This window comes from Pogoniulus pusillus, chromosome 41 (assembly GCF_015220805.1).
Source record: "Pogoniulus pusillus isolate bPogPus1 chromosome 41, bPogPus1.pri, whole genome shotgun sequence".
Lineage (NCBI taxonomy): Eukaryota > Metazoa > Chordata > Aves > Piciformes > Lybiidae > Pogoniulus > Pogoniulus pusillus.
The window spans coordinates 4,909,816-4,922,425 of NC_087304.1; the positions used below are offsets into that span (position 1 = coordinate 4,909,816).

Here is a 12,610-nt window from a genome sequence, read left to right on the forward strand (position 1 = left end):
CTGGCTGCTGCTGCTGCTCCCCTCCCTGCTGCTGCCCGGCAGGCACTCACCCGCCCCATCTCGCGCAGCTTGGTCAGCATCACCACGATGGTGGAGTTGTTCTCCCACAGCATCCTCCAGAAGTCCTCTGTGGTCTCTGCCAGGGGCCCTTGCGTGGCAATGTAGGCCTTCTGCTGCCTGCCAGAGAGCCCAGGAGGGGGTCAGGGATAAAGCCTCAGGCAGCAGCTTTCAGATACACCAAGGGATCACTGCGGGAGAGCTGAGCCCAGCCCCTGGGCCTTTTCTGCCCCTGTGCTCAGCACTGCTCAGGCCACCCCTGGAGTGCTGTGTCCAGTTCTGGGCCACTCAATTCAAGAGAGAAGTTGAGGTGCTGGAAGGTGTTTGGAGAAGGGCAGCAAGGCTGAGGAGGGGCCTGGAGCACAGCCCTGTGAGGAGAGGCTGAGGGAGCTGGGGGGGTGCAGCCTGCAGCAGAGGAGGCTCAGGGCAGAGCTCATTGCTGCCTGCAGCTGCCTGCAGGGGGGCTGTAGCCAGGTGGGGTTGGGCTCTGCTGCCAGGCAGCCAGGGCCAGAAGAAGGGGACCCAGGCTGAAGCTGTGGCAGGGCAGGTTGAGGCTGGATGTTAGGAGGAAGTTGTTGGCTGAGAGAGTGATTGGCACTGGAATGGGCTGCCCAGGGAGGTGGAGTGCCCATCCTTGGAGGTGCTTAACAGGAGGCTGCATGAGGCACTGAGTGCAATGGGTTAGTTAATTAGAAGGGCTTAGGTGCTAGGCTGGACTCGATGATTCCAGAAGTGTTTTCCAACCTGCTTAATTTTGTGATTCCCTACCCTCAGAGGCAGGCAGAGAGCTGCTGGCTGGCAGCAGCAGGGCAGTGCTCACCTGCAGCTGGCAACAGCAGGGCAGTGCTTGCCTGTATCCAGCAGCAGCAGGGCAGTGCTCACCTGCAGCTGGCAACAGCAGGGCAGTGCTCACCTGCAGCTGGCAACAGCAGGGCAGTGCTCACCTGCAGCTGGCAACAGCAGGGCAGTGCTTGCCTGTATCCAGCAGCAGCAGGGCAGTGCTCACCTGCAGCTGGCAACAGCAGGGCAGTGCTTGCCTGTATCCAGCAGCAGCAGGGCAGTGCTCACCTGCAGCCGGCAGTAGCAGGGCAGTGCTCGCCTGTATCCAGCAGCAGCAGGGCAGTGCTCACCTGCAGCTGGCAACAGCAGGGCAGTGCTTGCCTGTATCCAGCAGCAGCAGGGCAGTGCTCACCTGCAGCTGGCAACAGCAGGGCAGTGCTTGCCTGTATCCAGCAGCAGCAGGGCAGTGCTCGCCTGCAGCTGGCAACAGCAGGGCAGTGCTCACCTGTATCCAGCAACAGCAGGGCAGTGCTCACCTGTATCCAGCAATAGCAGGGCAGTGATTGCCTGCAGCCGGCAGCAGCAGGGCAGTGCTCGCCTGTATCCAGCAGTAGCAGGGCAGTGCTCACCTGCAGCTAGCAACAGCAGGGCAGTGCTCACCTGTATCCAGCAGTAGCAGGGCAGTGCTCGCCTGCAGTCGGCAGCAGCAGGGCAGTGCTCGCCTGTATCCAGCAGTAGCAGGGCAGTGCTCGCCTGCAGCCGGCAGTAAGAGGGCAGCACTCACCTGTAGCCGTCGATGAAGCTGGCGTTGATGTAGTCGGAGCCCTCCACGCCGCGGATGGGCTGCAGGCAGACCCGGGTGGTCTCGTAGGGCATGATATTGACCAGGCGGTTCTTGAACTTGTTGCAGGGCAGGTTGGCGCTGATGAACCTGGAGGTGTGGGCTTTGGAGTTGGCCAAGCGCTGAGGGCAGAAGCAGAGGGCACAACCAGCTGCTCACCTGGGCCTTTGCTTAGCTGGCCCCTCTCAACCTGCCCCTCCAGCTCCCCCTGCCCCGTGTGACTCCTGAGGTGGGCACAGAGTCTGAGCCCCTTCCATAAGCAAAGTTTCAGTCTGAGGAAGGAGCAAATTCAAGCCTGATTGGCAATGCCCAGAAAAGCCTCCTGCAGGGGCACAGAGATCTCCACTGGCATCTCTGGTAGCATAAGACAGAGAAGTCATCGCTGCCTACCATGGAACCCAAGTGATCAGCAGCCTTAGCAAGGCCTGAACCAGGCTGCTGCAGTGCCAGCAGAAGGTGATGCTGAGGGGCCTGGAGCAGCTCTGGGAGGAGCAAAGGCTGAGAGCCTGCAGAAGAGCAGCCCCAGAGGGGAGCTGAGCAATGCTCAGCAAGAGCTAAAGGAGCTGTGGGGGGCAAGAGGATGGGACCAGACTTTGCTCAGTGGTGCCCAGGGACAGGATAAGGGGCAAGGGGCACAAACTGGAACCCAGAAGGTTTCACTTAAGGGAAAAGCTCTTTGCTTTAAAGGTGCTGGAGGCCTGGGGCAGGCTGCCCAGGGAGGCTGTGGAGTCTCCTTCTCCACAAGAAGCTTCCAACTCCCCATGGCTATTGTACTCCAGGACAAGCTGCTGTGGGTGCCCTGCTGGAGCGGGAGGGTTGGACTGGATGATCTCCAGAGGTCCCTACAACTACCTGAGGAGAGGTTGTGGCCAGGAGGAGGTTGCTCTCTTCTCTCAGGTGGCCAGCACCAGAACGAGAGGACACAGCCTCAAGCTGTGCCAGGGGAAGTTTAGGCTGGAGGTGAGGAGAAAGTTCTTCCCTGAGAGAGTCATTGGACACTGGAATGGGCTGCCCGGGGAGGTGGTGGAGTCGTCGTCCCTGGAGCTGTTCAAGGCAGGACTGGACGTGGCACTTGGTGCCATGGTCTGGCCTTGAGCTCTGTGGTACAGGGTTGGACTTGATGATCTGTGAGGTCTCTTCCAACCCTGATGATACTGTGACACTGTGAACCCTTCCACGCTGGCATTCTGTGCTTCCACAGACAGCTCCTGTGAGGAGTGACTCCCTCCTGCCCCCGTGCCCACCCCTGCCATTACCTTGAACTCCAGCTCCATGCCCGTCACATGCTCCCCCACTTCGATCTGGGCCAGCTTCTGGATGTAGGTGTAGAGGTTCCTGGCTGGCACCTCCGTGTTGCCACAGGCAACAGCCTCCAGCAAGGCATCGTGTATGAAGCTGTACTGGTCCTCTGTCTGCACCATGTAGTTGCGCTGTGCCCGCATGAGGGTGACGTGCCCGTAGATGTCCACTGTCTTCTCGTGCTTGATCCTCTCCAGCATGGCATCGATCACGATGAAGCAGCCAGTGCGGCCCACGCCCGCGCTGCCAGGCACAGGGGCACAGCCTGAGGCCAGGGCTCCTTCTGCCCCTGCAGCCACCCACACCTGGGCACCCTTCCAGTGCCACTCCAGCAGCCACCCACACCTGAGCGCCCTTCCAGTGCCACTCCAGCAGCCACTCACACCTGAGCGCCCTTCCAGTGCCACTCCAGCAGCCACCCACACCTGAGCGCCCTTCCAGTGCCACTCCAGCAGCCACTCACACCTGAGCGCCCTTCCAGTGCCACTCCAGCAGCCACCCACACCTGAGCGCCCTTCCAGTGCCACTCCAGCAGCCACTCACACCTGAGCGCCCTTCCAGTGCCACTCCAGCAGCCACCCACACCTGAGCGCCCTTCCAGTGCCACTCCAGCAGCCACCCACACCTGCAGACCATTCCAGTGCCACTCCAGCAGCCACCCACACCTGCAGACCATTCCAGTGCCACTCCAGCAGCCACTCACACCTGAGCGCCCTTCCAGTGCCACTCCAGCAGCCACCCACACCTGAGCGCCCTTCCAGTGCCACTCCAGCAGCCACTCACACCTGAGCGCCCTTCCAGTGCCACTCCAGCAGCCACCCACACCTGAGCGCCCTTCCAGTGCCACTCCAGCAGCCACCCACACCTGCAGACCATTCCAGTGCCACTCCAGCAGCCACTCACACCTGAGCGCCCTTCCAGTGCCACTCCAGCAGCCACCCACACCTGAGCGCCCTTCCAGTGCCACTCCAGCAGCCACCCACATCTGAGCGCCCTTCCAGTGCCACTCCAGCAGCCACCCACATCTGAGCGCCCTTCCAGTGCCACTCCAGCAGCCATCCATACCCAAGCACCCTTCCAGTGCCACTCCAGCAGCCACCCACACCTGAGCGCCCTTCCAGTGCCACTCCAGCAGCCATCCATACCCAAGCATCCTTCCAGTGCCACTCCAGCAGCCACCCACACCTGGGCGCCCTTCCAGTGCCACTCCAGCAGCCACCCACATCTGAGTGCCCTTCCAGTGCCACTCCAGCAGCCATCCATACCCAAGCACCCTTCCAGTGCCACTCCAGCAGCCACCCACACCTGCAGACCATTCCAGTGCCACTCCAGCAGCCACTCACACCTGAATGCCCTTCCAGTGCCACTCCAGCAGCCACCCACACCTGCAGACCATTCCAGTGCCACTCCAGCAGCCACCCAGTTGGAGGCAGGGGGGCTGTGGGCTGGCACAAAGGGCTGGCAGCATCTGAAGGCTTCCAGAGCAGGTTGAATCGCTCAGATCCTTCCCCAGCCCAGAGCCTCCTGACGCTGTGAGGACAAACTCGATGCCAGCTCTGTCCCCGGGTGTTCCTGTGCCACATCGAACCTGCGGGGGCTGGGCTCTGGCAGGGGCTGTGCCTCTGCTGCTCTACTAAAGGCTTCGCTGTCAGCGCTGCAGCAGCCCCTTTTGTTCTCCTGAAGCCCCCCCTGATCTCTGCTAATGAGCTGCCTCACACCTCAGCCAGGCAGGCGCCTGGAGCTGCGGCAGGAGCTGAGCAGCTGATGTGGGCGCAGGCTGCCGTGCCCGGGGAGCTGGCAGCTCTCTGCACTCATCTGGGCAGAGGGGCAGCTAATTGCCAGCTGCAAGGTCAGCGAGAAGTTGCCCGCTCACAAAGCCTGTTTCAGCTGCACCCTGCAGGAGGGTCAGGATTTAGCTGCCCCCCGCAGCAGGGACAGTTCAGCTGTCTCCTCAGTGCCCTGTTACCTGCAGGCTGCTCCACAGCCTCCCGAGGAGCAGGGCTGGGGGGAGGGGGGGGGTTTATCTGATCCGAGGCTGCCAGAGTTCCTCCTCGGGTTGTAAATTGAATTAGGGCTCAGCACCTGCCCACGGGAGCCTTCAGTTTGCCACCAGCACAATGGCTGCAGCACTCCAACAGTCTCCTCTTTCAATCACTGCCTCAGATCTGCCTCAGGCAGCTGCAGCTCTGCCCCCCAGACACCCAACAGGGCCACGGCAGGCAGCTGGGCCACGTCACACTCCAGCTGTTTGGCCACCTCTGGAGACCCCAACACGAAGAGGTGGAACTGGTAAGAGTGGGTCCAGAGGAGGCCACCAGGATGACGGACTGGCTGGAGAACCTCCTCTGTGAGGACAGGCTAAGAGTTGGGGTTACTCAGTCTGAAGAAGTCAAAGCTCAGAGGAGACCTTAGAGCAGCCCTCCAGTACCTGAAGGGGCTACAGGAGAGCTGGGGAGGCACTTTGGACAAGGACTGGGAGTGCCAGGACGAGGGGACAATGGCTTTGGGCTGGGAGAAGCTGGATTTAGAGGAGACATTAGGAGGAAATTCTTCCCCAGCAGGGTGGTGAGGCTCTGGAACAGGTTACCCAGAAGAGTTCTGGAGGCTTCAAGCCTGGAAGTGTTCAAGGCCAGGTTGGATGAGGCCTGGAGCAACCTGGGCTAGAGGGAGGTCGCTCTCCCATGGCAGGGAGTTGGAACTGGATGGTCTTGAAGGTCCCTTCCAACCCAAACCGTTCTGTGATTCTATGGTTCCTCCTTTCCCTCTGTGCCAAGCAGCAGCCCCTGCAGACAGAGCCAGGCAGCAGCACAGCCTGGGGCACCTCCAGCGCTCATCTCAGGAGATCCTGCACTCAACCAACCCTGAGCATCCTCCTCAGATGCTGAGGGGGAATCCACTTCACCGTGGATTGGCAGGGGGCACTTGATGATCCCTACAAGTCCTTTCCAATCCCTACTCTTCTGTGATTCCATGACAGCTGTGGCTGCTGAGCAAGAGAGCAGGCATCTCCCAGGTGCCAATCAGCAACCCCCTGAGCTTCTGCCTCCCTTGCAGCTGCCCCGGGCAAAAGCCAGGTGAAGGACAGCAGTACCTGCAGTGCACCACGATGGGACCAGCGTCAGGGGGGTTGCAGGTCTTCACCCTCCTGAGGAAGGCCAGGAAGGGGGTGGGGTACTCAGGGACCCCGTGGTCAGGCCACGCTGTGAACTGGAACTGCCGAACCTCCCTCTTCTCACTGGAGCCGTTCTGCAAAGGCAGGAGAGCAGCAGCAGCGGTGTGAGGCCCCAGCACGACCCTGTGCCCTGCCTCTGCCATGCCAGGACAGTGTGCCAGAGCCCTTCCCCGAGGGGAAACGAGCAGCAGCAGAAGGCTGACCTTGTGCAGGGAGAAGGTGCGGACGCAGAAGGTGGCCAGCTCGATGGTGTCCAGCAGCGTCACCTGGATCATGCCATAGGTGTCTGTGCCTCGGCCTGGCCAGTACTGGTCACACTTTATCTGGAAGACAGGAGGCATTAATGCAGCAACAGACCCAGCAGCACCACGAGCTGCAGATCACTCCAGAACTGGCCTGATGTTGGTGCAGAAGTTGGCCAGGGGAGGGGAGGTGCAGCAGAGTCTCTGCAGCGCACCAGGACAGGAACAGACCCAGTGTGGAAAGCTCCAACTGACTAAGCAGAGGCTTTGCTGCACCACATCCATCACGGCTGGAATGAGCCTGGAGATCAGGGTGGGTGGACTGGGGCTTGTTAAACAAGAGAACTCCACGTGAAACTTGCCAGATGATTAACTCCAAGACAGAGCCACCAAGCAGGCACTGGGATTGAGTGTCCTCTCCCCTCCTGGAGCTGCAAAGGAGGCTGCAGCTGCCTGGGGTGAATGGTTTGGTGTATTAAAGCAATGAATCAGGGTGCTGGCAAAGCTGGCAGAGCCCACACTCCCCACCCCGAGTACCAATGTGGGCTGGAGATCAAAGGGATCTGCTGTTCCCCAGTCCCCCAGGACTGTGACTAAGCTGCCAGCCCTCTCGTGCCTCTCACCCGTGACTTCTCCTCCAGCTTAGTCATCATAACGATGGTAGCTGAACGCTGCTCCCACACCATCCTCCAGAAGTCCCCGAAGGTCTCGGGCAGAGGGCCCTGGGTGGCAATGTAGGCATTCTGCTTCCTGTAGCCATCGATGTAGTTGGCATTGATGTAGTCACTGCCCACAATTCCTGCAGGAAAGCAGAGCAAACAAGTCAGGGAATGCTGCAGGGCTGACTCGGAAGCTTGAGGAGGTCTTGACAGGAATGTCATGAGGGATCAGTCCTCTGCAAGCTCCACCAGCCTGGGGCTCTGTAGGACAATTCTAACAACCTTAGAACCATAGAATCAGGCAGGTTGGAAGAGAACTCCAAGCTCAGCCAGCCCAGCCTAGCACCCAGCCCTGCCCAAGCACCAGACCATGGCACTCAGTGCCCCAGCCAGGCTTGGCTTCAACACCTCCAGCCACAGCCACTCCACCACCTCCCTGGGCAGCCCATTCCAGTGCCAATCACTCTCTCTGCCAGCAACTTCCTCCTCACATCCAGCCTAGACCTGCCCTGCCACAGCTTCAGCCTGGGGCCCCTTCTTCTGGCCCTGGTTGCCTGGCAGCAGAGCCCAACCCCAGCTGGCTACAGCCTCCCTGCAGGGAGCTGCAGACAGCAATGAGCTCTGCCCTGAGCCTCCTCTGCTGCAGGCTGCACCCCCCCAGCCTCTCCTCATAGGGTTTGTGTCCCTTCCCTCTGCCCTGCAGGCAGGCAAATAGCTTCTTGCAGGAGGAAAGAAGGCTCCAGGGAGACCTTTCAGTGCTTAAAGAGGCTGAGCAGAAAGCTGGGGACAGACTTTTGAGCAGGGCCTGTTGTGACGGGACAAGGAATGAAGGTTTGAAACTGGAAGAGGGAGATTCAGGCTGGAGAGAAGGAAGAATATATCAAAACAGAGGGTGGTGAGAGCCTGGCCCAGGCTGCCCAGAGAGGAGTGGGAGATGCCTTATCCCTGGAACCACTCCAGGTCTGGTTGTTTGGAGCTCTGGGCAACCTGCTCTAGCTGCAGATGTCCCTGGACTGGATGACCTCTAAAGGTCCCTCCCAACTCATAACATTCTCTGACTCCTGCATATTAAAGAGACCAAAGGGAAAGCCTTGAAACCATCACCTTCTTCCTGGAGATGCTAACAGGAACAGAAGTCCTGAGCTAGGGCTCTCACCCCACTGGTCTCAAGCAGGACAACCCCAAGTCCTTGTCCCAGATTGCCCAGAGCCTGAGCAGCAAACACACCTGGTTGAGCACTGTGCAATGGCTGCTCCCAGAGAGTGAGCTCCAGCTGGACAAGAGGAGGGATGAAGCCAGGAAAGGCTCTGCCCACAGGCTTTGACTTGCCTGCTCTCATTTAGGAGTGGGTTTTTTCCACCCACATGAGTTCCAGGCTATTGAGCTCCAGCTGCCTGCCTGTGTGCCTCTTTGAGAGGCTGGGTGGAGTGGCAGAAGGCACTGCCAGAACGATTGGGACATGGCAGGAGAAAACTGCTCTGCAATTACAATGGACACTGGCACACACCAATGGCCAGGTCCAGCTTTGGAGAGGCTCTGAGCTTGGCACGGAGGATCTGTGCCAGTTGGTGATTTGGCCCTTTCCTAACTCCAGCAGAGTGGCTGGCAAGGCTGGCAGGGCTCTGCTAACCCATGATTAACTCGGGACACAGCTCCTAACTCCTGTCTGAGGGGAGCCAAGGGTGGGCAGCAGTACCAAGATGAAATTGGGTTGCTAGCGACAGACGCTGCTGCCTCTGTTGGCAAGGTGCAGCCCAGGCTGAATTGCCTGCCAGCCCTCCAGGGTGCTTGGCAATTGCAGCTGCTGGGAGATATAGCTTTTGATTAAATTTCTGGAGGGTTCCCTGCCCCCATTCCTGCCCAATCCGAAATTTCAGGAGGGAAGGAGGTTGTGCAGCAGCAGCAGGAAGGCGATCAAGGCTGAGCTCCCAGAATTAATCTCCTCTGCAGCCGCCTTGGGTCCGCTCTGTAATTCCAAACGGTGGCCATGAGCTCCTGCAGCACTTCCCTGGCAGAGCACTCATGGAATTAAAGCCTCTGCTGCTTCTTGACCAAGCAGGCAGTGACAATCTGCAGCCTTGACAAACCCAGATGTAAAACAAAGAGAAAGCAACAACTAATTCCTCCAACTCCTTTCATCTTCCAGCCCCCGGCACCAAACGCAGCCTGGCAGGGAGGAACTCAGCAGCCAAGACCTGTCACAGCCTCTCGGGGGCTTGAGCATGAAACCTTGGCCCATCAGATTTGCACCATCAGTCCCTCATGATGCCACTTGGGCAGAGTCAGGGCTGCTGCCTGCATCCAGCTCTGTGCTTCTGTTTTCCTGACAGCAGAGGCCAGCAGGAAGCATCCTTCATTCCTACACTCCTGCTCCTTTCCTTCCCCTTGAATGACAAAGCAGCTCCTTGAGGACTCTGCTGTCCTCGGCTCACACAGTATTCACCTCAGGAAGAGAATCAAGCCAAAGCAGAGTCACCTGCAGGAGGAGGAATGTTTACAATCACAGAATCACTTTGGTTGGCAAAGCCCTTTAAGCTCATCCAGTCCAACCACTCTCTAACTCTACCAAGTCTGCTGCTAAACCACGGCCCTCAGCACCACACCTCTGCCCCTTTTCACCCCACCAGGGATGGGGATTCAACCACCTCCCCAGGAAGCCTGTTCTAGGCTTTGAGAACCTCTGCAGTGAAGAAGTTTCTTCTGATGTCCAAAACTTCTTTCTTGCAAGAGTGATCAAGGATTGGCACAGGCTGCCCAGGGTGATGGTAGAGTCCCCATCCCTGGAGGTGTTCAAGAAACCTGTGGACTTGGCACTTGAGGAGATGGTTTAGTGGCCATGGTGGGGTCAGCTCAGCACTGGGAATTAAAGATCTTGGAGGTCTTCTCCAAGCCAAACAATTCTATGGTTCTACACTTATGGTACCCCCGGTGCTGACTTCTTGTTCACCCTCTGTACAGTCACACTCCGCTGCCCCCCACTGCTCTACTCCTGCGCTCTCTGTAGCTCTTTGTGGGCTGAATTGTTGCCTTCAGGCAGAAAGGTGTGGAGCAGAGATCTCCGAGCCAAAGGAAGGCAGCTCCTTGATAAAGCAGCCCTTGAAAGGAGCCCTTGGAGCTCCAGGGAACGTCAGGCACCAGGCTTCAACAGACGTCTGCCACACAGAGGCACCTCCTGAGCGCTCAACACCTAGAGAGGTGCTGAGAGAAGAATACAAGCAGAGGCTAAGAGGAAAGGGAGAAGACAGGTGCAGAGGGTTTGCCTGCAGCTGCTTCAGCCCAGCTCTAAGGTGTGGCAGTGGAGATGCCCCAGCAGTGCCCCAGTACCTTCGATGGGCAGCAGGATGACACGCGAGTGGTCGTAGGCAATGACGTTGGCGTAACGGTTCTTGGGCTTGTTCACTTCCAGGTTGGAGTGCTCCCAGGTGAACTGCTGGCCAGGGTCAATGGACTGCAGGAATTGGGAAAGAAGAGAGGTTAGAAGAGGAGAAAAGCAGCAAACCAAGCTCTGAGAGGAAGAGAACAGCTCTGAGGATGGAGCTGAGGAACGTAGCATTCGCTGCTTGCTCCCTCAAGGACTCAGAGATTCATGGAGTGGGTTGGGTTGGAAGGGACCTTCAAGATCATCCAGTTCCAACCTCCCTGCCACGGGCAAGGACACCTCCCAGCAGCCCAGGCTGCTCAAAGCCTCATCCAACCTGGCCTCAAACACCTCTGGGGAAGGAGCATGCACAACCTCCCTGGGCAACCTGTGCAGTGTCTCCTCGCCCTCACTGTCAAGAATGTTCTCCTCATCTCCAGCCTCAGCCTGCCCTCTCCCAGCTCAAAGCCATTGTCTCTTACCCTGTCACTACAAGCCCAAGCAAAAGTCTCTTCCCAGATTTCCTGTAGGCCCTCTCTTTGCTGTGGAAAAGCCCCACACAGGTGGCACAGGCTGCTCATGTCCCATCTGCCCTGGCCCCAAGCGCACCCACAGTGGCACCCAGGACGATCCCCACTCCAGCACCATGCAGTGCAACCCTGTGCCAAGAGCACTGCTGCAATTTCAGGCTGCAAGAAGCTTTGGCTCCTGCTTCTGCTGAGGCTGCGCTGGGTTGGCTCCAGTTCTGTGCTGCTGGCCACGACAAATGGGCAGCAGCAGCTGGGGGAGAACTGCAGCAACCCCCTTGGGGTGTGCCTGTGAAATGATGGAGAGGCTCAGTTTAACTAAATAGCATTCAGAAGGAAGTGTCTTGGGGAAAGAGAACACCTGGGAAAGAAGATACTTAAGCTAGGGCAAGGCTTAGAACCAGGTCTGCAAGTGGGGCCTGGAACATCAGGGAGGGACTGAGCTGCTCTGTGCAGAGCAGGGGCAAGCAGGACCTGAGATCACAAAGGCTTCCCAGGTGCAAAGGGGACAAAAAGCACCACAGAGGGTGGCAGGGGCAGGACAAGAGCATCACCCTGGAAGGAGAAGTGTAAGGGCCTTGGCCTGAAGAAACTGCATCAAGGAGGCTTTTTCCTAGAAGGGATGAAGGAATAAACAATGAAATGCACTGGAGAGAAAAATCCTCTCTGCCTGTCCTGGTGATTTATGCCAGGTTTGGTGGCTGGGGAGGTTTTTTTTTTCCCCCTCTAAAGTCCAGCTGTCCCAGATATGGAAATTAGGTTAATTACGTTTACCTCTAAATCCTCAGCCAGAGAATTAAATAAAACAAGGGCTTAATTCCTTCATCATTTTGCAGAGCCCTTGGGGTTTGCCTCAATTGGAGGCTTGGCAGGAACGTGCTGAGCTGTTTCCTGCTGTTCACTCTCCCCTTCTCCCTGCCTGCCACTCCTGGGTGGTGGGGACAGGGGTCCTGCACATGCCTGCATCTGTCCCTTTTCGCTTGCTGGGGTAGATGCTCAGCTGGCATCTGCTGCCCTCCGCTGTTCGTGGCGAGCTCAGAAACGTCCCCGACAGAGCTCAGCTCCGGCGATTGCGGCAGCGCTGGTCCAAAAGCAGCCGACACAAGGAGCATTCCTAACTAATGGGTATTTATCCAGTTGTAATGCGGCTGTTTGCTCTCCAGCCCTCTCATCTCCCTCGCACTCATTTCATTAGCGGTGTTTGTTCAGCTCTGGCTCTCCCACTAGAGGAGGTTGTGCTGGAATGGAGCCAGGGCGCTTGGGATATTGCATTATGCAAATCAGCCTTGGAAATCTGGATGGAGCATATTAACAGGCTGCTGTTCCCCCCCCCCCCCCCCAACCCCAACCCCCCCAGTGTCGGGGGTGAAAAGACCCCAGCAGAGCGAATGCACCTTCTGCAGCGTGCAACGCGGAGCTGCTGCTGCTGCAAGCCAAGCCCGGGGAGAAAGCACCCCAGAAGCAGTCCTCTGCTCAGGAAATCTCCCCTCACTCTGCCTGTAAGCAGGACCCGGCAGCCTAGACTTGTTATCAGGCTAAAAATATCAGGGCACACCACCAAACAATTCGGTCCTGTGCTCGACGTGCAGTGAAAGCAACTCCAGTCCCGACGGCACCAGCAGCGCCTGGCGTCAGCGCTGGGATTTAAGTGCTGCAGCCACAGCAGCGGGGGCAG

General features: G+C 58.3%; 1 protein-coding gene across 13 annotated transcripts in view; it reads right to left on the reverse strand.

Moving 5' to 3' along the window:
• Positions 1-12,610, reverse strand: part of PTPRS (protein tyrosine phosphatase receptor type S) — a 217,066-nt gene that overhangs the window by 7,397 nt on the left and 197,059 nt on the right. For all 13 annotated transcript variants that reach the window (XM_064175409.1, XM_064175408.1, XM_064175406.1 and 10 more), the window contains 7 exons: positions 10,375-10,498; positions 7,015-7,190; positions 6,353-6,472; positions 6,069-6,223; positions 2,935-3,220; positions 1,622-1,800; positions 51-177 (listed from right to left, as the gene is read on the reverse strand). In XM_064175409.1, coding sequence (XP_064031479.1) covers positions 51-177; positions 1,622-1,800; positions 2,935-3,220; positions 6,069-6,223; positions 6,353-6,472; positions 7,015-7,190; positions 10,375-10,498 — 1,167 coding nt within the window. The remainder of the gene's footprint in view (positions 1-50; positions 178-1,621; positions 1,801-2,934; positions 3,221-6,068; positions 6,224-6,352; positions 6,473-7,014; positions 7,191-10,374; positions 10,499-12,610) is intronic.